Source organism: Paramormyrops kingsleyae, chromosome 8 (genome assembly GCF_048594095.1).
Source record: "Paramormyrops kingsleyae isolate MSU_618 chromosome 8, PKINGS_0.4, whole genome shotgun sequence".
NCBI lineage: Eukaryota > Metazoa > Chordata > Actinopteri > Osteoglossiformes > Mormyridae > Paramormyrops > Paramormyrops kingsleyae.
In genome coordinates, this window is record NC_132804.1 from 11,882,754 (window position 1) to 11,908,002 (window position 25,249).

General features: G+C 43.2%; 3 protein-coding genes across 10 annotated transcripts in view; 2 read left to right on the top strand and 1 right to left on the bottom strand.

The window, feature by feature from the left end:
* Positions 1-3,960: 3,960 nt before the first annotated feature.
* On the bottom strand, positions 3,961-5,956 carry cfap126 (cilia and flagella associated protein 126). Of its 2 annotated transcripts, none has more exons than XM_023837279.1 (6): positions 5,895-5,956; positions 5,044-5,165; positions 4,880-4,942; positions 4,714-4,791; positions 4,412-4,633; positions 3,961-4,299 (listed from the first exon to the last, which is right to left on the bottom strand). In XM_023837279.1, the coding sequence occupies exons 1-6, from the start codon at positions 5,923-5,925 to the stop codon at positions 4,150-4,152; spliced, it is 666 nt and encodes a 221-aa protein (XP_023693047.1). In that variant the 5' UTR covers positions 5,926-5,956; the 3' UTR covers positions 3,961-4,149. The 2 variants fall into 2 exon arrangements, with proteins under 2 accessions (XP_023693047.1, XP_023693048.1); XM_023837280.2 differs by having other exon boundaries at positions 5,044-5,142; positions 5,895-5,927.
* Positions 5,957-6,002: 46 nt separating this feature from the next.
* On the top strand, positions 6,003-12,122 carry ccnq (cyclin Q). Of its 3 annotated transcripts, none has more exons than XR_002841265.2 (7): positions 6,003-6,374; positions 6,461-6,644; positions 6,948-7,080; positions 7,510-7,728; positions 8,450-8,557; positions 9,734-11,946; positions 11,977-12,122. XR_002841265.2 is itself a non-coding variant. In XM_023837278.2 (6 exons), the coding sequence occupies exons 1-5, from the start codon at positions 6,197-6,199 to the stop codon at positions 8,537-8,539; spliced, it is 804 nt and encodes a 267-aa protein (XP_023693046.1). In that variant the 5' UTR covers positions 6,003-6,196; the 3' UTR covers positions 8,540-8,557; positions 9,734-12,122. The 3 variants fall into 3 exon arrangements, 1 of the variants encoding a protein (XP_023693046.1); XR_002841266.2 differs by having other exon boundaries at positions 11,992-12,122; XM_023837278.2 differs by having other exon boundaries at positions 9,734-12,122.
* A 4,910-nt stretch (positions 12,123-17,032) lies between these two features.
* atp2b3b (ATPase plasma membrane Ca2+ transporting 3b) overlaps positions 17,033-25,249 on the top strand; it is a 56,453-nt gene continuing 48,236 nt past the window's right edge. Inside the window, exon 1 of one of the 5 annotated variants that reach the window (XM_072715236.1) lies at positions 17,033-17,567. The gene's annotated coding sequence lies outside the window, so the exon portion shown is untranslated. Of the gene's footprint in view, positions 17,568-18,247; positions 18,401-18,918; positions 19,107-25,249 lie in introns of those variants that run through there. The other 4 variants (XM_023837406.2, XM_023837409.2, XM_023837407.2 and 1 more) reach the window with 4 other exon arrangements.

A 25,249-nucleotide genomic window follows, 5' to 3' on the forward strand; every position in this document is an offset into this window, starting at 1 on the left:
AAAGTCTTTTGTTTGGTTACTTATGGTTAAGGTTAGGGCTGGGTAGGGGTTAAGGTCGTCATGTTGGGATTAGAGTTTTCCCCATAGAAATTAAAGGAGAGCCCCCACAAAGATATAATTACATACCTGTGTGTGAGCATGCGTGTGTGTGTCTCTGTGTGTGTGTGTGTGTGTGTGTGTGTTTGTGTGTGTGTGTGGGTGGGTTTCCACCAGAAGTCCAAAGACATGCAGTTGGGATAAGTGGCATCTTCAGATATCCAGTGATATATGAGTGTGTTTGTCCTGTGATGGACTGGCATACTGGCATACTGGCATACTGGCACACATTCCAGGACGTCTCCTACCTCATACCCAGCTGGAGATGAGGTCCAGGCTTCTTGCAGCCCTGTTCAGGGTAACTGGTTAGAAGATGGATGGATGCTTTTGACTCTGCTCATCTTAACTGAAAGGCCTCTGAATGCTGCTGATCCCATTTAACAGGTGATCTCTCTTTAGATATAGTGATGTTCACACCACTATTAACTGTTCGATACTGATGTCTGTGGAATGACAAGAGTTACACAGTGACACATGTCTCTTTGAGTCATAGCTGCTTACTGTAGTTTAACCAGAACAATATCGAACATTTCTACAGTTGGAAACTCAAGAAAAAATGGCCCTAACCCACCATACTCTTGCAAAGACGTGCTGCATCTAGAATCCAACTAAAGAACGGTTAAACCATCTATCTTCCAACAGCTTATCCTGGAGGGGGGGGCTTGGAGCCTATCCCAGACAATGTAGAGCACGAAGCAGGGGTGCACCCCGGGTGGAATGCCCGTCTGTCACAGGACACGCACCTATGCATTCACGTTCACAATCACAGTCACGGTTTTGGGTTTTTTTTTCACACTGAGACTGAATCTCAGTATGTTATGTTGTTCCTTGTAGCCTGTGTACAGGCTTTCATTCATTAAATAGCAGACACATTTTTGATACCGTCACACAATAATTATCATAACCAGAAACACTGTAATTACTGCACAAATATAATGATACATACAGTAACTGTCAAATATTTGGACACGCCAAGTCACCTACGAAAGAGAGTAATAGTGTGTCGCATCACATGACCTGGCCACATGACCTAAACACAGTAGAAATTATTTTGACCACAGATTGAAGGAAAATCGACCAATGAGTGCTTAGCATACGTGTGGGATCTACTTCAGGACAGCTGGAAAAGCATCACATGAGGCCAGCTTATGAAGCCAGCATAGAGAAGACAGTAGGATCAGCCAGTCCCTGTAGCAATTGGGGTTAAGGGCCCATTGGGGTTCAAGGGCCCAGTGGTTGGATCACTCTGTCAACCACAGGATTTGAACCGGCAACCTTCTGAGTCTTAACCTACAGAACTGTCCCCACCAACAAATATATATATATTTTTTGTTTAATATTTGTTTGGTCTTTGTTCCATGCATAATTCCATATATGTTATTTTATTTAGAATTTTCATGTCTTTATAATTATTGTAAAATGTACGGAATAGTACAAACAAACCTTTCTATGCTTAGGTGTGTCCAAACTTTTGACAGGTACTGTATGATGTTACCCAAAGAGACCTTTAACAGATTGAAAATGAAAATTTTTCCAGATAGTAATTGGGATAGGTTTTGATATCACGATGTAATACTGATCCTCCACCCTCAAGCTCCGCCTTTTCCTGGACTTTAACTAAGACATCATCTGCTGGCTGAATTATAAATTTGCTTCACATCCTGTTTCAGCAGCATCTGGTTTGCACAAACAGGAATCCTGTAAGGTGACCCCATGACATTAAATCACAGAAGCATATGCGAGTGTGAACGAAGCTTTAGAGTAAAATTAAATTATCCTACCTGTGTCTGAGGTTAGAGACACTTGGTTCACAGACACAGGTGGCCAGAAAGTTGTCTATAATTAGACGCTATAGTAACCAAAGTGTCTGCTGAAGCTGTTCCTTTATATTGGTAAGAAATTAATTAAGCTGCAGATAAAAGTTGGCTTTTAGTTCCATTTGATATATCGCAATGTGTTTTTCTGTTTATTAAATTAATAGAAAATATCGGGGATTTCAATTTCTTAAGATCGACACAAAGTAAATACACCAAATATTAAATATTAATGCATATTTTACAGTACATCCTTTATTAAGGGATGCCCTGATGTATTACAATGACACTTCTAAGCAATCCAAGACGGAATTTTTCTTAAATATTTAATGAAAGCTCAACCTTCAAAACTGGAGACGGCAGCACATAACCCCTGTCCTCTTTGTAGTGCTCTCTACTTTGGCCAGAGTTCCTCTATTATGGATGCGTATTGCAATCTGATGCCCATCATTTTGTCCATTAATAGTTAATTCAGTTACACAGTTTTGCTTCAGAGCTTATGAGAAGTTCTTAGTGCACAATAAGCTTTTAGAATGTATTTGCATTTATCTAAAAACAAATAAAAAAACAACAACACACACACACGCATCTGTATATTTGAACAACTCAGCCAAACTGGCAATAGTAATTGTGAGTTTTTTTGCATTAAAGCTGGTCTGTTTTAGGAGATGAATAGAAGCACATGAGACTGCCATGTCAATGACTGCCCACTAGATGGCAGGTTTTGATTATGACTGTTGAATATAGAAGTACCATAGGATTACGTTCACTCTGCTTTAAGGCTGTATACATTATACACAACATTATCACCTTTAATGCTACTGGTCCCTTTATTTCTGAGACAGTTCTGATCCTGTTTTTTCCATCATATTCAAATTGAAAGAATCCAATACTGATGAAGGTGCTTTCTTACTAAGTAAGGTCCTGATTTGCATTTTACTTGATAATATTCACCAAAATCAATCTCTTCTTCTGTCTCTTTTTGTGCGCTGGACTTCGAGTCTCTATGTAGCTGCCAGAGAAAACGACACGCTCAGACAAGATGAGTGCTGCTGCTTTTAACAGCTCATCAGCCTGTACGTCCTAATGTTCCCAAGCAAAGAAACTCCACATGAATTTCGGTGACCTAGTGTGGCTGAATCAGTGAGTCTGACGAGTCTGACACCGGACTGAACTTACGGCACAATCACTTCATACCCACTAAAATTGCATAATGTTACTTATACTGGGATTATTTATTATACAGCACTGGGCCAGATCTTAATGAAAATCATTTAAAAACTGCAGAATCGGGCTGCAGCAGAGTGTCATTTTATGTCTGAAATATGCAGAATTCCGTGTAATGTTTGCATTACATGAGGAGGGATTTTCCTTCTGGCTGCTGAAAATGCCTGGAATACATCAGAAGGTGGATAAAACCGGCTCTTGTAAGCAAACAATTGCTGCATTATCATCAGCATGTTCAGCACTGATCTGAGATGCCTGCAGATTCCAGGCAAATCGAAACCTGTTTCGACATTTTTACAGCAACAAACGTGCTTTCGGGAGGCTGGACCACCCACACAGAAGACGGAGGAATGCTGTCTACATAACTGCCAGGGGTCAATATCAACTCAACAGCACATAATAATAATGATAATAATAATCATAATAATAATAATTTGATATTGTGGGGTACATCATGAGGATGGCAAGATGATCAGGGTTTTACAGAGAAGAACGTCAGAGGAACCCCCTCAACACAGATGCCATCACCTTCAACATGCTGCAGGGTGAGTCAGCAATTTCCTGGCAGCCAAAGCACATTCCACAAAATGCACAATTGCTCGCATTAAGGAAATCTATAACCTGCCTTCGTAAGTGGCAGCACACTGCCCAGCCACGAGGCCGAGTAGAGGCTAAAAGAATGGCCTTTAAGCTGGATTCCCAGGAGAAGCCTCATCGGTGTGCCCTTCATCTAAGTGCATAACCGCTGCGAAACACCCATCCATATAAAAGGCTAAAAACTGTAGGGTTCATCATACCCAAGAATCAGCCGAACTGTAAAATGTTGTTTGCCATATCTGCACTTTAATAAACATATTTGTGCGATTGTTGGTTTAACGCTTCAGGACTAAATTGAAGAGACATTCCATTATACACAAAGTGAATCAGGACATGTCCACAACTGTAACTTCGAAGGCATATTGCTTAACATCTGCGATACATGTCAGCTGGCCACTGCCAGCCTTCTTCACACTCAGTTAACATCCGGATTGCATGTTGCCTCAGCTCCAGGCTGAGCTTCCACCTGCTGTCGTGAGGAAGGTCTGGATGAGGAAGGCCTTGCTTCTGGGTCTGGGGATGGCTCATATGCCTGTTCAGCTTGACGTGGCTCGGGGGTCATTTGCTTTAGTTTAAGAGAAGAAAATGTGTTAAAATGTGAACTTCATGCAACTCCTTGTGCTGTTTAGTCATCATTTGGGAAACATGTGATAACTCACATATCTGTGCCAACTCACTGTATTTTCCAGTATGTGGGTATCAGCCTCTCTGTCCCCAGCACTGCCACCTGTTTTGTGGTAGCCCTGGCTGGGGACCCTGTTCCTGCTACACTGTTGGCGCTGCCCCCAACGTTTCAGCCGCTCCTGACCTTCCTGTGAGCGGGCTGTAGGGTTTATCCGAGCGGGGGGAATCCGGGCCGGGAGGTCCCACGTGCCCACGAACATCCACCTGTCCCCCCCCTGAAAAAGAGAGAGACAAAAACGATCACGTTTTTTTGTTTAGCTGCCTCCTAGAGGGGGGTCATGGAACGGCCGCCAACCTTTGCTTTCATCCCTGGGAGCAGATGTCCTTTGTCGGTTGCAATAAATGTTGTGTGACCATCCATGGCCCTCGGTCTCTGAAGTTCGACATCAAACATGAGGGTGCAAAGTTGTTAAATGTAAATGTCACTGGAAAGATTTGTAACAAAACATTGTGCACAATACCTCTTTCGAAGCCTTTGGCAGTGTCCAGTTCTGGAGTCTTTGCGACTTGAAAGCATTTTCGTACTAAAAAAAAAAACACCTCAATAAATTAATAAGCTGGCTTTGTGAATTTTTTTTAAATATATACATGGGTAAAAGAATTATGTTCGAAATCTTTTGAATACCTGATTTGCAGAAAAGCTAGACGCCATGCTTCGCTGTGTTGTCGACACTGGTATCATAGCAACCGAGGGACGCGTTTCCTTTAAGCCGGAATGCTTGACCTGCAGGGGGGAGGCGGGGGCGGCTAATTCAGGGGCAAATTATTAAAAAGAGTAATGTCATTTGGACGGCTGCTGGACACCTGAACAGAGAAAAACCTAAATTCGCAACTTCTCACCACCGCATTAATATGTCCGTTCACACATAGTTAATCCACTCACGCATCACATTTTGATGAAAAGTGTAGCTTGTTTGTGGGCGGCAGGGTGGCTCAGAGGGGGGTCGAATCCCGCCTCCGCTGTGTGTGTGTATGTGTGTGTGTGTGTGTGTATGAATGTGTATGTGTGCTGCTTGCGTGGGTTTCCTCCCGCAAAACGCGAATTGGCGTCTTTAAATTGATTATGAAAAGTTTGTGCGCCTTGTTACATCCCATCCAGGGCTGCCCCCTGCTTTGTGGCCTGTGCTGCCTGGGATAGGCTCCAGCCTCAAAGTGACCCATTACAGGTTATGGAGGACGGCCAAATATTTTACCCATCTGAAACAATCGGAAATGCCTTATATAACCATTTTTTGTTGACGCAGTTTTCTTATTGCTTTCATATTTGAATTCATTAAATATTTACAGCAAGCTATGCTTGTGTTCGATGTCTACTCTGCATCTTTAGCAAATATATAAAGAACTGTGGGCATTTTTTGACACCAAATTAGAGATATAAGTAATAATGTTAACAACGACGTTATTTGGCTGACCGTTTATTGAAAATAGATCGATTAAATTATTTAATAATTCATACAAGTGCAGTCTACTGTATACCTCGCACCAATGTTTTTCTGGTACTTCGCATTGCGTAGGCGGGCGGCGCTGTTGCAAATACTTCAGACTCCGTACGACAGGGGGCGCGCTTCCTAAATCAGGATCTTAAACCGGAATGCGACGATTTGAAGAAGAACAAAATGGCGGAAGTGGCATGTTTGAATTCATTGCTTGTAGTTTCTTGAGTTCGCTGCCTGCTTTTTCTGTTATGCATTAATGAAAATAATTGAATGATAAGTGTGATTTTCGAAAATACTGGAGTGAACTCCAAAATGCAGTTTTTGTCTTTAGATCGTTGCTAGATGTACCCATCGGTGTCAAATACGTCAAAATTTTACACTTTAATCGGAAACGAGGACATGGAAGTAAAGCCGAAGCACGCCAGCAGCCCGGCCATGAAAGCACCGAATGAAGCTGAGTCGGACTGCAGCGCAGACATGAAGACGCATTTTCGTGTTTGTCGCTTCATCATGGAAACAGGTACAGGTCCAGGTCCGATCGGCTGCTCAGATTCTTCCCGAGGGGCGGGACCAGGCCTCATTTTCTCGTGTCCTTTTTGCATGTAGGTGTAAAGCTGGGAATGCGCTCCATCCCCGTGGCTACAGCCTGCGCTTTGTACCACCGGTTCTACCAGTCCGCCAGCCTCCAGGTGTACGAGCCATACTTAGTGGCCATGTCTGCCATCTACCTGGCTGGCAAAGTGGAAGAGCAGCACCTCAGGACGAGGGACATTATCAACGTGTGTCACAGGTAGCTTTGGGTTGGTCGGGATGGTGTAGGGCAGGGTTCCCCAGTTTCGGACCTGGATGGCTAGAATCTAACACAGTTTGCAGATTTCCCTTCTCAAATACTTCTAATTTAGCTCAATACCAGGTTTAGTAGGTGTGACTGAGCAGAGAAATCTTCGCCTTCCAGGAGTGCAATTGGGGACTTCTGTTGTAGTGTAAGATCTGTTTGCTGCACATCTCTTTGCTAATAGTATTTTTATTCTTGCTAGTTTTATGCTTGGTACTGCTTGGTTATCTTTCACCCATTGCATTTCTCTCTTCCCAGGTACCTCCATGCAGGTAGTGAGCCCTTAGACCTGGACAGTGAATTCTGGGAGCTCAGAGATAGTGTGGTCCAGTGTGAATTACTCATCCTCCGGCAGCTCAATTTCCAGGTCTCCTTCCATCACCCGCATAAGGTGCGTACTGGTTTGTTCCCCATAGGGCTCCACCTTCCCATTGCTTAGAGCATGTCCTGCCTTCAAGACTGGAGCTCTTGCAGTGACTTCTCTTGGGGAGGGTGGCATGTTCGCGTGGGTCTTCACGGTCGACGCCGTGACTTGGTGCAGCCAATGCGGAGGCTAAAAGTGAAAGACTACATATACAGTTTAGTGAAAAGCGAGCTATCCAGTCCAGGACCGCCATTTTTGGCCCCAGAGATCAACAATGAAGTTATCAGTGATATATTGCTGCTATTTATTAGGTTGCTAGGATAATGGCCCTCACTAATGGTCACCCATTCATCCATGCGTGTTTTTATTTCATCCACACGGTGCCCGCAGACACTAACTGAATCTTGTGAAGTTGTATTTGTCATTCTGTGTTGGCCTGTGTCTGGTTTTCTGCAGTACCTCCTGCACTACCTCCTCTCCGTGAAGGGAATTATGAACAGGCATGCCTGGTCCCGGACCCCCATCTCAGAGACGGCCTGGGCCCTTCTGAAGGACAGCTACCACGGGCCCCTGTGTGTGCGCCACCCACCCCAGCACCTGGCACTTGCGGTTCTATACCTTTCCCTACAAAGCTATGGTGTGGAGCTTCCTGTGGGGGCTGTGGAGTGGTGGCAGGTTAGTATGCACACTACCATGCCTTCTGCAGTCCCTCATGGCTATCCTCTGTTATTGTCTGGATTCTCCCACCGGCATTACTGGTTGTCATTCATCCTACTTTGCCACGCAGTACTTGAGGGGAAATTCTGTATTTCCCTGTATAACTGCAGTAAATAAGTGTTTAAAGTGGTTAATGTAATTTCAGGGGTCTGATTTCCCTGAGGGGTTAACACTTAACACTTTGCAGCCATATGTCTTACGGGTGGTTATTCAAGTCATTGGTATGTCTCTGTTGGTATGTAGATTGAGTAAGCTTCTTATTGACACAATTAGTAATTGTCATTGGTTCTATGCTGTGACATAGGTTCTTGCATCGGAGACTTTATTTGTAAAGGATTTTCCAGCCGACACAGGATGAGATTGGCATGCTGACCACGCATATGATTAGAGTCATGGAGTCCCCTGAGGACCCCAGGAACGCAGGGCCATAGTTCCCATATGCTTATGTGTTACAGTGCTTTATCAGCATCTCGCACAGACTCGCATGCGAGTCATTCTGCCAAACCCACACTGGTTCTTCTGGGGTTCTGGCATTATCTCATTCATGGTCCAGCCTTGGTTTTTGTCTGAGGTTCATCATATTCTTTAGTTGTTTAACCACCATGCCCCCTTCTGTCTTTCTCAGCTGATCAGTTGAATAAAACTTGGTTCTGTATCGATTTATTTACTGTTCCCACAGGTTTTCTGTGAAGAAATCACAAAAGCAGAAATAGAGTCCATCATTACTGATGTCCTTCAGCTATATGACATGGAGGCCAAATGTACATGATCATGCTACACCTTTAAGGTAGAATTTCTGACCTAGAACTCACTCTACCCTGACTGTCCTATGCCTTTCTAGCATAGAACTCGCTCCGCCCTGACTGTCCTATGCCTTTCTAGCCTAGAACTCGCTCCGCCCTGACTGTCCTATGCCTTTCTAGCCTAGAACTCGCCCTGCCCTGACTGTGCTATGTCTTTCTAGCCTAGAACTCGCTCTGCCCTGACTGTGCTATGCCTTTCTAACCTAGAACTCGCTCTGCCCTGACTGTGCTATGCCTTTCTAACCTAGAACTTGCTATGCCCTGACTATGCTATGTCTTTCTAGCCTAGAACTCGCCCTGCCCTGACTGTGCTATGCCTTTCTAACCTAGAACTTGCTATGCCCTGACTATGCTATGCCTTTCTAGCCTAGAACTCGCTCTGCCCTGACTGTGCTATGCCTTTCTAGCCTTGAACTCACTCTGCCCTGACTGTGCTGTGCCTTTCTAGCCTAGAACTCACTCTGCCCTGACTGTGCTGTGCCTTTCTAGCCTAGAACTCACTCTGCCCTGACTGTGCTGTGCCTTTCTAGCCTAGAACTCACTCTGCCCTGACTGTGCTGTGCCTTTCTAGCCTAGAACTCACTCTGCCCTGACTGTGCTGTGCCTTTCTAGCCTAGAACTCACTCTGCCCTGACTGTGCTGTGCCTTTCTAGCCTAGAACTCACTCTGCCCTGACTGTGCTGTGCCTTTCTAGCCTAGAACTCACTCTGCCCTGACTGTGCTGTGCCTTTCTAGCCTAGAACTCACTCTGCCCTGACTGTGCTATGCCTTTCTAGCCTAGAACTCGCTCTGCCCTGACTGTGCTGTGCCTTTCTAGCCTAGAACTCACTCTGCCCTGACTGTGCTGTGCCTTTCTAGCCTAGAACTCACTCTGCCCTGACTGTGCTATGCCTTTCTCTTGGAGAGCTTGCTGCTCCTTTGTTTGAATGTAAACATTAAACACGTTATATGTTTTCAGCTTGTCCTCAGACATAAACAGAAAGTGCATTAAAACACGGCAGACACCTCCTGGTGAACCCTAAAACCACCAGCTGTTTTTAATAAGAAAATAAGTCGTTATTTTCATATTGTACTGTTGTTGGAGGTAAAGGGGGGAAAAAGGAGAAAAGCTGATCGATATTTAATTTAGTCATGCTCTCACTGCTGTCTCTGTTCCACAGAGGGTCGATAAACACACAGGGCACCGGCGGATTCTGGACCGGATGGCTCTGGTTGCACATCCCCTGTTTGCTCTGCTGAGTGAACACAGAGCACGTGCTAATCTGCTCGCCAGTGAATTGCTGCTAAAATCTGATTATTTCCAAGGAGCCAGAAGACCGGAGCAGTAACTGAGCAACAGATACACAAATTTGATAGAGTCCCATTTCATTTTCTATAATGTCTCGACATGTCATCAGCAGAACTGCAGTCACATGTCCTGTGAATGAGGTTGGCAGTTTCTGTGTCAACCGATTCCAGGGAGACAACAGCACAAACGGCCCAGACGCTCCTTACGCGGGTGTATTTAAATATTCTACATTAATGCCATTGTCAATGGTATATCAGGCATCTTTTCTGTGCCTGAGCTCAGTAATTAATTTGCATAATTATGCTTGATTGCTGTTGTCTGAATTTTAATTGGAATTTGCCCTTACTTGGTAATAATTTTGCAGTTTTTTTTTTTGTTGTTCTTTTAGTACGTTGTAATTTTGATTGTTACTTTATGGCCTAGATGTCCAGTGAAGTAAATGATTAGGATTTACCAGTAAGTTTACCAGTTTGAGTTCATCCTGGAAATCCGTAGTCTGTATATACAGTCGATGCAGTGTGAGGATGCTGCCCTCACATGAGGCCAATCAGGGCTCATTAATTAAGAGGTCTTTTAGAACAGAAGCCAGGCCACACAGCAGCCCTCGGGACCTGCACTTGGGACCCCTGCACCACATGTCTGCCTGTATCTGGTTATGGGAGCTTATTCTGATTATTCATCAGTCCGAAAACTAAATGCCAGGAGTCATTAGGAGCTCTGCATCTGCATGGGACTATGGGTTAGGATCCAGGCCCAGCACTGTGAATGTTGAGTGTGCATGTTCTCCCCTTATCTTTGTTGGTTTGGTTCCAGCCCCAGCACTGTGAATGTTGAGTGTGCGTGTTCTCCCCTTTGTTGGTTTGGTTCCAGCCCCAGCTCTGTTTGTGGGGAGTTTGCATGTTCTACCTCGTGTTTATATGGAGTGGGTTCCAGCCCCACTCTATGTGAGGAGTTCATGTATTCTCCCCTTGTTTATATGGGCTTGGTTCTAGCCCCAGCTCAGTGAGTCTGAACTGTGCATTTACTCTTTCCCCCAACTACTCAGAACACGTCAGTGCTACCCTAGTTGTGTAAGTGGTTATGGATGTAGGGATGGATGCTACTGGGGTATTCTTGTTTAATATATGGTCACAATGACAGATCCACCTGACGTAGTAAGACTGAATAGCTCTCTTGCGGTCAGGCTGCAGTGAGTGAGTGAGGTTGTGATGATGGGACTTGAGGAGGGGGGGCTTGGGGGTGGTAGTTCAGTTTCTTACTGTCTAGAAAGGAGCAGGAATGTTGGTAGGACTGCCTGTGATCTTTGCTTGCTTGGGAAAATTACTTGGTCCTTGACTACTACTGCCATATATGTTCTTTCATTTAAAAAAAGAAAAGAAAAAAAACCCAGGATCTGGCCGCCATATACATGGTTCCTACAGGCATTGTTGCCAAATGAAACTACAGATTCTCAGACAGGATAGATACTGTCATGGTAATGAAATTATTTACTAATCATTTTACTGCTAGTTTTGAAGAAACCTGCTCTGTGAGGTTGTACTGAAATGATTTCAGAGTGGTGCTGACGGCTGTGGCCATGTTAGAATCTGAGCTGACCTAAATAAACATTTGTACCGTAATAAGGGGTGAGTGGAAAAGGTGAGATTATCTTTAAAATCCCCAATTCCATGTTTATTCTTGCAGGAAATCTCTGCATGAAATTGATGGTTTGTACTATTTTCTTAAGTACTTTTAAAATACGTGATGGACAGACGTTTCTTACTACTTGACAGGCAAAACGAAACACTGGAAAATCAGCTGAGTTCTCTCGCTCTCTCTCACACACACACACACACACACACACACACACCAATTCTTACTGAGAACTGAGCAGCAAATCACACGCAATGGCAGATGAGCGAATTCCTTTATCATGCCCTTTACAGATTTAAATGAATGATTTGCTGATTTATAAAAGGTCTTCCTTTATTTCAAAAAGACCAGAATTAACCAGACCAATTCCCTCAAAAATGCAGCGGCCCTGTGGCTTTCAACTTTTTCATAGCTTTTCATGAGCTGAAATCTTCCCAGCTGAAATCTTCCCAGGTGAAATCTTCCCAGGTGAAATCTTCCCAGGTGAAATCCTCCCAGTTTCCTTGTGTCATCCATTTCCTCCCCATGCATAAGCATGAATAAGCATGTGGTCCTGTATTAAAGCCCGGGGATGTATATGGAATTCCCTGAAATTTCAGATCAGCATTAAACTAATGCTTCAGATGGAAGGTGGGACTTCTATGGTCAAGGTCTTCTGGTGCATGGAGACAAAAGTTACATACAAGTGTGCCTTAGAAATTGAAATTTCACTGTCTCAACATAGTGTGTGTTTCAAGCTCATGTAGCACTATATAAAATGCTAAATTTCAGTTCTTCAACATTAAGGAATAATCTACTGTGCCTGTGTCATTTGCATCACCACTGCACATATGCAGGTAATTCACTTGGAGCCCAAAAGTTGGTTTAATTTATACAAAGCGAGAGTGTTTGAATTACCCACTTAACAAAGGCTAATTAAGAGCTTAATTAACAAATGCACACAGGCCATTAGTGTCAGACTTGAGGACTGATCTTCTGAAGGTTGTTGTTTAATGTAGTAATAAAAAAATAAACTGGCCATTGTTACACCATCTTTTTAAAACGGTGAGCTACTGGCTATATGATAACTGGGTTTATCGATTTTGGCTTTTTTGATTTTAATTTTAGTGCCATCTTGCTAAAAGAGGAAGAAAAGTCCTGTTTTGTGCCGCTTGTCCTGTTCATCTGTACCACACAGCTGTGTTTAATGGATCTATCGGCATGTCCTGTGGTCGACACCTGGCTTTCCAGCACGTCACGTCACTGAATCGCACACGTGTGTCTGGGAGCGTTTGTGTACAGTTCCTCTGTAATCTTTGTCCAGCCTTCATAACAGGGGTATCTGTGCACCAATTGAATCCTTCTAAGGACATGGGAAGTTCCAGTGCTGATCACGAACAGCTGGGTGTGTTTGTGCTGAGCGTCGCGTGTTTCCAGCTCAAACACGAGTGTTTATGAATTAGCTGCCCCTGAAGTGGCTAATCCTGAATTTGTGCATCTACCTGTCAGCATTATGTGTATGCGCACAGTGTGCAGTGATTCAGCTCCAGGGTATGATAGTGCAGCTCTTTTTGGAAATTGAACTAGTTCATCTGCAGCTTATGGCTCACTTTGAGCTACCTGCTGCTCCATTTGCCGCATTCTGATTTTGCCCAGAAACAAAGCTGTCTGTGGGTAGGACGGCGATTTGTACATTTAGCTGTAACTCACCAAAACAAATGTTTAATGTGCAGCGATTAGTACAGGGTAATAGAATCTCTGAAGGTAACAGAAGGAGTAATGCCACAGCCTGGGGTTAAAATCTTGAATCTATTTTATAGAGACAGCTGAAATTCTGCCATCCTTCATGAATGAACCCCAGGCCTACAATTTAATGGTTTGAAGAGACTAGTATTGTTTTGCATCATTTAGCTAAGGCTAAGAAGCAAAAATTAAATACACAAATTTAAGCAGCATATATTTAAAGGAAGATATGATACAATATCCAGATGTGTAGTTTAATAGCATATTTTGCCCTGTAAGAGTATGTTATTTTTTTTTAAAGAAAAAGAAGACCTTGAATTTCAACTTTTTTTGTGGCTGTAAATGCTATCTGTTCATCAGAGGGTATTTTTATCTGAAACTCATTTTTCCAAGGGTATACAAAGACAAAATCCTCACAGTTTGGCTGGACGTCTCTAGTTTGGCTAAACCTTGGAGAAAGGACACAAAGACTCAGAATGTTCTCTAACTTGGGCTTGGAGCTTGAATGAATGCTCTGCATCGGGTTACATTTTGGAGAGCAGGGCCCACAATACCAGCCAGCCTCAGACACAGTTCTCCTAAGCAGTGTATGATGCAGATGCATTTAAACATAATGATGTCACAAGAAGCCCTTGGGCAAGAGACAAACTACCAGCCTTGCAGCCCTACTGGTGTTTATGTAAAATGTTTAAAAACCCCACCCACATAGCCCCCCATTACTCTGTTCTTCAATTAGGCCCCCCCCCCCTCCCACTTCTGCAGGGCTGCTTCTAATGCTGGGCTGCATGAATTATGGAGATGTAGCACATACCACAGGATTCTGTATCATCAATAAAATATCAACGTAGTCCTCAGTGGGCGGGAGAGTGAAGCCGGCCTTACTGCGTGGGCAGGGTGCTGGAGGAAGAGAACGCGTCGGCATGGAGGGGGATTGGGGTGGGAGAGGTTGCTCTCAGTGTGGAGGTGAGGGTGCTCCTGCTGCACCTGTCTTCTCTCTGCTCGTCCCTTTCCCAGGTTCTGTCCTTCTGAGCCCAAACTGTCTCCCTGCTTCTCTATCCATTCCTGCCTTATTTTTAAGCCACTTTCACCCATCGCCTCCCCTCCTCTGTCTTCACGCGGGCCGACCGTCGACATGCATAAGCTCTTCTCCTTGCGCGCCGCCTCGTCAGAGTCCCCAGCTCGCACAGGAAACGGTGAGCGTTTAATGTGAAGAGACAAGGATCCTCCGGCTGCTGATTTGACGCAAACCGCTTCCAGGACCAAGAGGAGGCCCTTTTAAGACAGACGGTGAGACAGGCTGCACTGAGGAAGACCTCTGGAGTGGAATGTGAGAGCTTCCTGCAGAGAGGTCCGGCCCCTCCTGTACGCAGTGCACCCCAAGCTGCCTGGGGTGCCTTCTGTGTCTGTGAAGCCACATGCTATGGCCGCCATGTGTTTGCATCCTGTCAAAGGCTCGGAATCCTAGTTAACCCTCTGAACTGGCTAAGACCGCCATTCGGCAGCTGTCTATAGCCAAGAATCGTATAGGAATCATTCAATCATACAGCTAAAATACTACAATGCTTTATAATGGCTACCACCCATACAGAATTTGAGGGTTGCAGATGTATAAAGTCATGAACATCATGAATGTGTAATCCACCCATTAAGGAGGCCTAACTTTTTAATTAATTAGAAATGTGCATGGTTGAGTCTTTTCACTGGTTAATTGGGCATTCTCCTGAAGGATTTCCTTGTATGTGTTTTGGGTTAAGTGTGGGTGTTTCCGTAATGGATCTGCAGCGCACTTAAGGGCCCTCGAGGAGATTAAAGTTCCTCCTAAATGCCTGTGCATTAGACAGTCTGCATAAGATACACCCAGTACAAGTGGTGTATGTCCTCTGGTTGCATGTGAGCTTGGACTGGAAGCCTGATATTGGTATCAAACTGCATTTATGAGTTAGTGTTTCTGTAATTACAGGCTGGCCCAGCCATCCCAGCACACATGCGTCGCAGATTATCGAGGAATAAAAAGTTCAGACTTTCCATCCTGCCGTTTGGGTTTCGTATTTCTCGATAATTGTGTCAAAGTGTTTTGGCAGCGCCCGGGAACTCCAGCTCGAGATAACTGTGATATGGGTTAATATAGGTCTATAGGTATAGCAGGCAAGATGAGAGCGAAAATAACAGCAGATGCCAATCAGATATGGGAGCTGTCTGTGACATATTGTACCATAAATAAAAGATTTTTACAATATGTATCTGCCATTTTGGTTTGATGCCACAGAGGGTCTCCTGACCTGGCACCTGCAGAATCGTGGTTTTGGTTCTTGCTTTGGCTTCATGTGTAGTTTCACGTTTCTCTGATCGGTTTCCTTGTTAAATACAAGGACATTCAGTTCAGGGGAGCTGCTGACTCTAAACTGGCCATTTGTGTCTGTGCATGTGTGTTTGTGTGCCATACAGGGTGTCCCATGCCTTATGGCCTACACTTGACTATGACCCTGATGGGTTTGTCATTTACCACAGAACAGCAACCATTTCCCAGGTACTGCATGTTAACACCCTGGTGTCCTAGGGATGTTTGGGGAGGTGGTCTTTGTTGGATCTCAATGATCTTGTGAAAAAAGGGGAAAACATTAATTTCTCCTCAGTAATTTTCCGTTGGGATCAATAAAATCTATCTTAATCTTATTCTGCATTATTTTTATTGTTATTGTAGAAACAGTACATTACATATTTTTTTTTATAAATAAACTTAAATGTGACCTTAGTTTGAAAACATAATATAGGATTACAAGTGTATAGTAGAAAACTGATTTATGTTAGAATTATATGGCATAGCATTAGTTTTAGCAACTTGGCACCATTTTTTAAATAGAGTACTTTTTATTATTACTATAATGTATCGACACCAAAACATTTCCTCAGGTGATTAAAAGAACATTTTGTTCTATAAAATTGTAGGGATTTTTTGTGCTATTTCAGGCAGTCAGAAGTTTTAAATGAAAGCTCAGGGCCAAGAAGCCAGTGACTCGAGGAAGAAAGTGTGTGTGTGTGTTTATATATGGATATATAATTACCCATTGCAAGATTTTGTTGAGCAGTGCAATATATTATAAGAAGTGACTTGCGTACGTTTAAATGGCGGTGCAGCTCGCCATTTCTTAATTTGCAATTGCATTGTAATGTTAATTTTTGTAGTTCAATAATGTGTATATATACTGATTTCATGGCAAATAAAATCTTTTGTAATGTCATCAAGCACATAGGCCAGAGATAGACCGCGAAACGTGCCTGTCATAGTAGCTAATTCGAAATTATTGCCTCGGCCCTTACCACAACAGTTTCGGTCATTGGACACTACATATTTCAATTTTTAACGATAAAATGTAAGGTGCGGATACGGTTGGAGCGTTGTGTTTTGACATTGCAGCAACTTCCCATATTCGCTTAATTGTCTGTATCGTACAAGCTTCTCGGCCTCAATTAAAGAGAGAGGCACAAGTTCAGAGGATATTCGAGTTTGATCAGTAGCATGAGATCCAACATGGCAGCTACTCTTATTAATAGCGCTATTAATGCCGTTTTAAATCACTGCCCCTGTTTTTGGATATTTAGAAGTAGGAGCAGATGACCGACACATATCTAAACTAAGAGCACGGAGCTGTCCTTTTTTTGCATGGGCATTTTCATATTTTTACATAACCTTTTTTCAAGACATCAGCCGCTCCGGCGACGAGGCTGCTCTCCATCCCGCTAAAACGCCTCTCTCCTCCCGGCGCGCAGAGCCCTTGCGCCGCGGCGTGTTCGCTGACGTGCGGTGTAGTCAGGGGGAGGGAGGGATCACAGCGATGTAGAGGAGGTATGAGTGAGAAGTGCCACCTTTTCCCCTCCTACCCCATAGGCACCCTGGAGCCTGCTCGGATGCTGCTACTAATGTGAGGCGCACAGCGCAAAGCAGGGCACGCATATCCCACGTTTCCCATCACCTCCCGCTGCCGCGCTGCTTTCCCGTTTATTCCAGGAGCAACAGCACCAATAAAATCAAACCAAACCGTGCAGACCTCTCGAATTACCTGTTTATTTATTGGTCTAGTCATTTTAATCCCGTGGCTCCATCGCCCATTTTTCCTCTGCATGTAAGCTCAGTTGAACTAGGCAACAACAGCACTATTTGAGGATCTGAATTTTTATTATTAATAAAGAACAGGCTGATTAACAAGGAAAAAAACCCACCGAAGATCTCTGGCTGGCAACTTACCTTTTCGGTATTGATGCGGCTGAATTAAATTTTTTGTTGCAGAAGAAAAATACTGGACTTTCCACTTCTTTTCCTGCAACCCCCGTTGACGTCCTTGGGACATGGCCTGGTGAGTCAATGTATTTAACATTTACAGCAACATCTACAATGCCGATGTTTATTTTTATACATTCAAGTCGATGCTTATTTGGGTTATATGTGTTTTGTATTCATTTGATACACAGTTTTACGGTAGGGAAAATGTTTTAAAAATATATCCGCTACATTAGATTTTTTTTCCTCAGGATTAGTGTTTGCACCAGATTCACCTAACGCTACTGCATTGATGCAGAACTGAAGAATGTTAATATTGCTCTTAAAATTTATTTTTAATAGCGACAAAAATAAGTTACCCTTAAAGGAACGTATGAATAAAATTTTAAATGTCCTTACATTCGCGGTCGTGATTTTAATCCTGACTGAGGAGTGGGGGTGTTCTCTCCGGTGTTATTTATTAATTAGTTATTTACCGTATGATCCCATAATACCCGAACTATTTGGCATTCTGTCGTTTGTATGTTCATCTCTGCCGTAACCCTAATTTTTCTTATGATTGTTTTCGGATGGATTCAGATGCTCATAACTTGAATATATTAAATTGTCATTTAATCAGTGACGAATGGGAGTCACAGTGTCGACATTTAAACGTCGTGTGAGGCTGGCATGTTTGACTGGAGGGGTGTGCTGATGCACTGAGGATCCAGAGGCAGCTTACACCGGTACCCACACCGGTAACCTTGCGAGGGGGCATTGCGCTTGCTGGAGCTTCTTCGAGTTGCGCACAGCCTGCACAGTCCACCGCGTCTCTTCCTCTCATCCTCTCACCTTATAATTAATTTTGCAAAGCACACGAATAAGCGATTTATAAAAGACCATGTCCTCTACTCCTCTGCGATCGCTACGGTAAGGGTGGTTCAGGAGAAATCGATTCGAAAGGTGACCAAATCCTTTCTGAAGGTGACCAGTAAAGGTCATTTTATTTTAGAACGTCTTTCTAGGCGTAAGAATCGGGAGCATTGATTGCGGGTGTTTGGCAGGTGCGTCTGCGGAGACGTCGCATTTCTCTCTATCCCTTATTATGCGTTGATAAATTGTTAAGCTCGTAAGCCGCAATGTAATATTTTGCGGAGCGGCAGCGACGACTTTTTTTCCTCCGACTGCAAGGTGGAGGGAGGGCTGTCTTGCTTTCGCATGCCGGGCTTCGCCTCCGTGCTGTCGGGACATGCAGTGGATTGGCCCTTACAGCTGATCTTCAGTGGAGACCTTTGCTGCTACTGGTTCACGGCACGTTTGGGGAGGTAGGGGTGGTCTTAGAGGGCTCCATCACATAGATTGACGTGTCAAGGATGTTCCGTTGTTCAGCAATGACAAAAAAACATGAGATGAAATGAAAATGCTTAGTGAACTCGGTGCTCAGAGATTGCGAGTGATCTGGCAAAGCGTCCCGTTTAAATATGAGATATTTTGCATGCGTGCTTACACGTATAACGAGGCCGAGTAGATATACCTGCCTGCTCTATTCCTCTACCTGTATGAATCTTCTACAGTATTTATTACAAAACATTAATATGTAACTAACCTCCAGTTTTCAGTGTTCGCGGAACGGCAGGTGAGTTATTTGCTCATGACAGTTACATAGTTATTTGCTCAACACGCTATGCGTACGCAGCCAGGTCCACTCAGATCACAATTATACTGTTGTACCAGCAGATATAATGGACTTTAGCTTCTGAGGGCAGTTGATATATTTGATATAAACTAGACGTCGGTGCATAAGAGAATAATTTGGCGCTTTTGCGCAACAGGACAATCCCCGCCGCTCATCGTAGTCCTATTTAGATCGGTCATCCATCACGGATGGACGTTTTCACGCTGACCTCAAATATTACTTGCAGTTATTGGAAAGTATACCAGTTATTACCGCAGTATAGTTATAGGTGAAATGTGAAACAACTTTTGTTTTACTACAGAATTTTTTTTCATGCAAAATCGAAATGAAATCTGCAGGGATAGAAGTCAATTTATCGGGGTCTCGACGTGGTTTCAGTTTGCCATTGCTGAATTGTTACCAGATGATTTACAGCATTGCGTTTTGCTGTATATATTATAAAACGTTACCTTCTAAAAACGTATTATTTGACCACGTATCGGTTGCACGTATCGGATCATACGTGTCATATGTATGATTATGCACTTTGCATTTGCTTTAAAAGCATTTAAATGAACAATTTCGATATTTACTTAGTAAAATGTTGGTTTTGAATATAATGCGTCCCACTTACACTGGTGGCCCAGTTTAGAGCCGAGGTAACCAGCTAAACACCTGTCTGGATTACAGATTTCACTTCACGTAATATTTATTAATTCATTTCATAAGTGGAATAGAAAATGGGCGGATGTCTGGATATTTCAGCAGTATTTTATATGTATAAAGATTAAAACGACGGGATGGAGTTGCAAAATGTTATCATTCTGTGTTAGTAGGGATGGTGTGCAATAGCTCGGGCAAGCCAAGCCTTCAGAATAAGAGGGCGTTCGGGGTCATTATAATGTAAATCAGCTAATTAAAACGCATCCAGTAAATGCGCAGTAATTACGTGCTATGCACTCATGTTTGTATGTAGAATTTACTATTGTGTTATTTAACTTAACAATACCAGCAAAAACAGTCAGGACCCGCGAAAAACAGATTTTGGCTTAATGCTGTCCCAGAAGGGTCCTACGGCAATGCAGCCTTGCTCACAGAGATGTGCCTTAATGAATATGAGAGAGAGAGAGACAGAGAGAGAAGGCTCAAATAGGACAAATTAGCAGCATTAGCTTATTATGGATATCCGAGAACTACACAAAATGGTTACTAGTACTAGTATAATTAGTAACTAGTACTGAGCTGAATTTATCTCTCTGTTAATGTTGCTTTGGTGGTCTGTTCAGCTTTTGCTATCCAATCAATCACAACAGCCGACAGCAAAGGCACAAATGCACTGTTTAAACTGCCCCTACTCTGTCTTCCTGCAGTGGAAGTTTCTCTGACTTCACTTCTTCTCGGAATTTGATTGATGGCTGAAAGCATGATTCCTTAGATGCTCAGGATAGCTGATATTTTAGGGTAACATTTTTTGCTTTCTGCATGGTTTAAACATGGTCATATAGGGAGGTATAGGTGAATAACGTCAAGTGAAAGACATTTAATCAAAATATAATCATGGACATGTTTAAAAATCTTTGGTTCTTTACAAAACAACCCGAAATAAGTTTCAAGAGGCAGTTATATTTGAATAAATTACACACATTTTTGTATATTAAAATTGAAAAGGGTTGCAAATACAGTACACAACTAAGGATCGTGGGAAATGAAACGCTTCCATGTTTTTTCTTGCTTACTTGTGTTTCAGTTAAGATTTAATAGAAATTCACACTTTAGGTAACATGATACAGGTGTGAAGTGAAAAAATTGTCATTGTTGACACACCACAGCAAAATGCGTCCTCTGCATTTAGCCCATATGTGACATATCAGTGGGCAGCTATTATTTAGCACCTGTAGGGGTGATACTTTGCTTAAGGTACCTCAGTGGTACCTTGCTGGTCAGGGATTTGAACCAGCAACCTTTCAATCACAAGCACACTTCCCTAACCATTAGGAATCTACATGGGATTTTTGCTTTGGTCCAAAGACAGCCATCCTACATGTATTCATACGCATTGAATAACATCGTATTTCGTAATGCTCACTGAACAGAAAGTGACTCCTGAATGTGTTTTCTTGCACCCGTCTCTGTCGTCATGAGTGTCTCAGCATCAATTTGGTTTAGCCCTACCAGTTCATTACATCCCATCGAATCCCCTATATTCCCAGTCACCAACTGCAGCCACGTTGCCTTTCCATTTACTTCAAGAGCCACAGCACCAATAAAATCAAACCAAACCGTGCAGACCTCTCGAATTACCTATTTATTTATTGGTCCAGTGGTTTTAATTCTGTGACTCCATCTGAATTAGTATCATATTTAGTAATGCTCACATCGGGCTTCTCATTGAGAACCATAACCATAAGTCCCTGACATGAAATATTTCAGACGTACAGGATTTGATTTCTCTTTCGTGACTCAGTTCTGGCAATACCTAAACACCGAACCACACGAATCTTCCTGCTCTGAGCTGGGCTTCCAGGTTTTCTTCATGACTTTGCAAATCAAGCTCCTGTCCCGTTACTGCGATGGTACCTAAACACAAGCTGCTTTTCTCTAAACGTAGTTGCTTGAACATGCCCCGCTCTAAGCCCGTGTGATGTAAAATATCAAGGAAACATCAGGGCTGTATCTCCTTGCATCCATCAGACAGATTCCAGCACAAGGTGACACACAACCATATCGGTTGTTGTTTCCGGAAGAACCCCCCCCCCCCCCCATGTTTTAGGTAATATGACAGTGCTGTTTAGAGTGACGAGGGACTCTGGTGAGTGCGGGCTTCGGAATATGATTCGGATTACTGGTCCATATCGGAAGTACTGGCCGAGCAGGAACTGCAAATGGAGAGCACTGAACAGGAGCCGCATACCTACGCTTTATTATTTTTTTATTATGACATTTTTTTTTAGAGGGAAATAATTTAATTCTTTGTGTTCGTTTCATTTCACTGCCTCAGAAAGCCTCATTTCCATGGGAAAGGGTCTATGACTGTAGTCAGGCAGCTGACAGGCAAGCAGGCCAGTTTGGGGTGATTACATAACTTGTACTCGGTGTGGCTGAAATGCGGAGCTGGTGTAGACCTACCTCGCAATGTCACGGCAGGTGCTCTGCCCACGGAACTCTCACGAGGTATTCTCAGATCTCCCGCACCCTGTTTCGTTTTTAAAAGCTATTTGCCGTCTAATTTACTGTCGGAACATTTTGCCGGTGGTTGATGTGGGTCTGCTGCCTTGCACGCTCTGCGAGCTGTGGGGGTCAGTTTATCCTCAGCGTGTAAAACGCCATGGACGCTGCTCTTCAGGCATCAGCACGTCCTTTTTACAAATGCAGATAGATGTATTCATATGTAAGACAGTGAGTGTGAATCGCAATGGCCGTCTAGTATCTGACAGCGTGGACGTCCAAACATTCTACCACCTTGGCCTCATCTAGCATTCAACCGTCATCAGCCGTAGATGTTTTTTTTGGACACAAACCCCTTTGCTCTGAAAAGACCCATTAATAGTAAATCTTTAAGCCATATGTTTGAGGTCTTTAAGTAAATCTTTAAGCCATGGGAAAATTACCCTTAGTCATGAACAGAACATAATTTGAAAGGTAAATCCACAAATATCAATATCTAAATATGTTGCTACTCATAATCACCATGGTAAGATCTACAAAGAGATTTTTTTTTTCTAGTCCTATTATTTCACATACAGGTATTGAAGATTGACAGTGTGAAAAAGTTCTACTATCCTTACAATTCCAGTGCAGATGCGAGCATAAACATCTCGTCTTGGCCTAAGAAGGTGAGAACCAAAGGGCAAGCGTGCAGGGAACTTTTTTCGATGCCGAAAATCATGTGACGACGAGCCAGATGATTTTCATGTCGTTTTGGGGTAAAACTCCCCTTCAGAAATCTAGGCACCTGACATGTTTGCATTATCTAAATAGCTGATGTGCTGTAATTAGTCATAGTTAGTTCTCGTTTGTCATATTCCTCCAGGTTGCAGTCATGGCATGTTACCGGTTATTTTCAGGGATACCCCATCCTTACCGCTCCTGGTCAGGGAAGCCCATTCTCCGAGTCATTGTTTTTCATGCAGCTGGTTACTACTAAGCAAATACTACTAAACAAATAATACGAAAAAGTATTTTTCCTTTTCCTTTGATTGGTGATGCCTGTGTATATAACTATGTGATGTGATATTTGTTGGGGAGAGAGATCTTCGTTTCCCATCAACAGGTGATGCTTCTGTTTCGATTTGTACAGAAATGCACAGGACTAACTCAACTTCAGTTTATAAAATTATCTTTTTAAATGTGACATCTGTATAACATTAATATGAAATGCTCTGCATTTTTCCGAGCTCAATATTGACACCCATGACATCACTGTATGAAGAAGCAGGCTACTATGCATGAGTCATACCTGGAAATTGAAATGAAAATGAAAATAAAATGGTCATTTTACTGCTTGCCAGACTCACCGGTGGGGGGGGTTTGGGGGGGGTGGGATGTGGTATGGAGTCCTACCACAGTGACCATTTCTAAAACCAGTTTTCAGGAAAATTGCAATACAGGTAAATATATGTATATACTGGAATTTATAAGTGACATTACATTAAAAATGAAGTTGTTGGAGAGTGTGATTAAAACATTTTTGATATGATATGACATAGTGGCAAATTCAAATATATATATATACACACACACACACACACACACTGAAATGGTTCATTAATTATGGAGCTTCTTATGGATTTACTAAATGTAAAGTGGTTTTGGAGTCATTAATTAGCTGGTATACATGTATTTCTCCTGTATACCGGGGAAAATATCAGGGAATAGCATGTGCATTCAAACTGGCTTCCCTGACAGCCAACGTGGGCTTCATGAGTATCGTTGCGTAACTGCTTAAGGATGGACAGATAGTGGGTCCCCTGCAACGCAGGCTGCGTGGCGTGTGCAAGTCTCCACATCGGCACTGAGCTTGTTGTGAAAGCTTTATGTGGAGGTTGTGAGGGAACCAGCTCGGCCCCATAGACTGGTTACGTAAGGCCTGCCACCATTTACATAACGTCATGAGTCCTCTCATCCTCCCTGTCTGCTGTGGCGTCACGCCTGCGTGGAGCCACACGATCATCCTCCAGCCCCGAGTTCACGCCGAACAGGGACGCCAATTAACCGCCGTGAAGACACACGTTAGGGATTCACTCCGCGTCCCGTGTAACTGATATACGTTGTTGACTGTCGGGGGGCCTTTTTTTTGGGAAACTGAATGATTGTTTGCAGATCCAGCGTGGTAATAACGCTGAGGCAAGGCAGGAAGCCGTATAAGTTCCAGTGCAGCCTCCACTTTGCTCGCAATCCTCTGCTTGTGCAGCTGCTCATGTTGCGCAGAAATGGGGATAATCAGCACTTTCCTTTAGGTCTGTCTTTGGATGATTATTCTTATTCAGAAGTGGGTTTTGTTGCCCTGATCTCATGCCCAGCTGATACTGTGCTTTGGCACAGTCAGTTTGGTAAAACACAATATAAATATTATAAATAACAATAAATATCTGTAATAGATAAAATAGTAGATTAATCTGTTGACATTTTTCTGACTTCTGACGTTTTCCATATATGGCCTTTTCCTTGACACCAGCAATGGAGAGAGTGGCGGCTTTGTGCTGATTGGTTGTTTGCAGCCACATGACTTTATCAATGCCTGCTTCTGCTTCCTTGTAACCAGCACTGTGCAGCATTTATAACCTCCGCCTGACCACTGCAGTCGTGCTCAGACTGCATGGTGCGCATGAGTCACAGAGACAGACAAGTGTGGAGGCACAGCTTAGAGTGAGTCGCTGTTAAAATAATTCCGCTTGCTGTGATGGGGATTCACAGAGCGGCATCACTCACTAAGGCATGAAAGTAGGGACCGTAAGTTTAGTCCCAAGCTGTGTGACTTGTACTGTTACCCTGTATCATCAATGCCCTAAATCAGAAGTGCGTAAGAGTCTCTGTAGGGGGATTTGCTCAGAAATGCTCATAAATGTTACATTTCAGCAGTAATGACTAACTTTTATCCAGTAAAT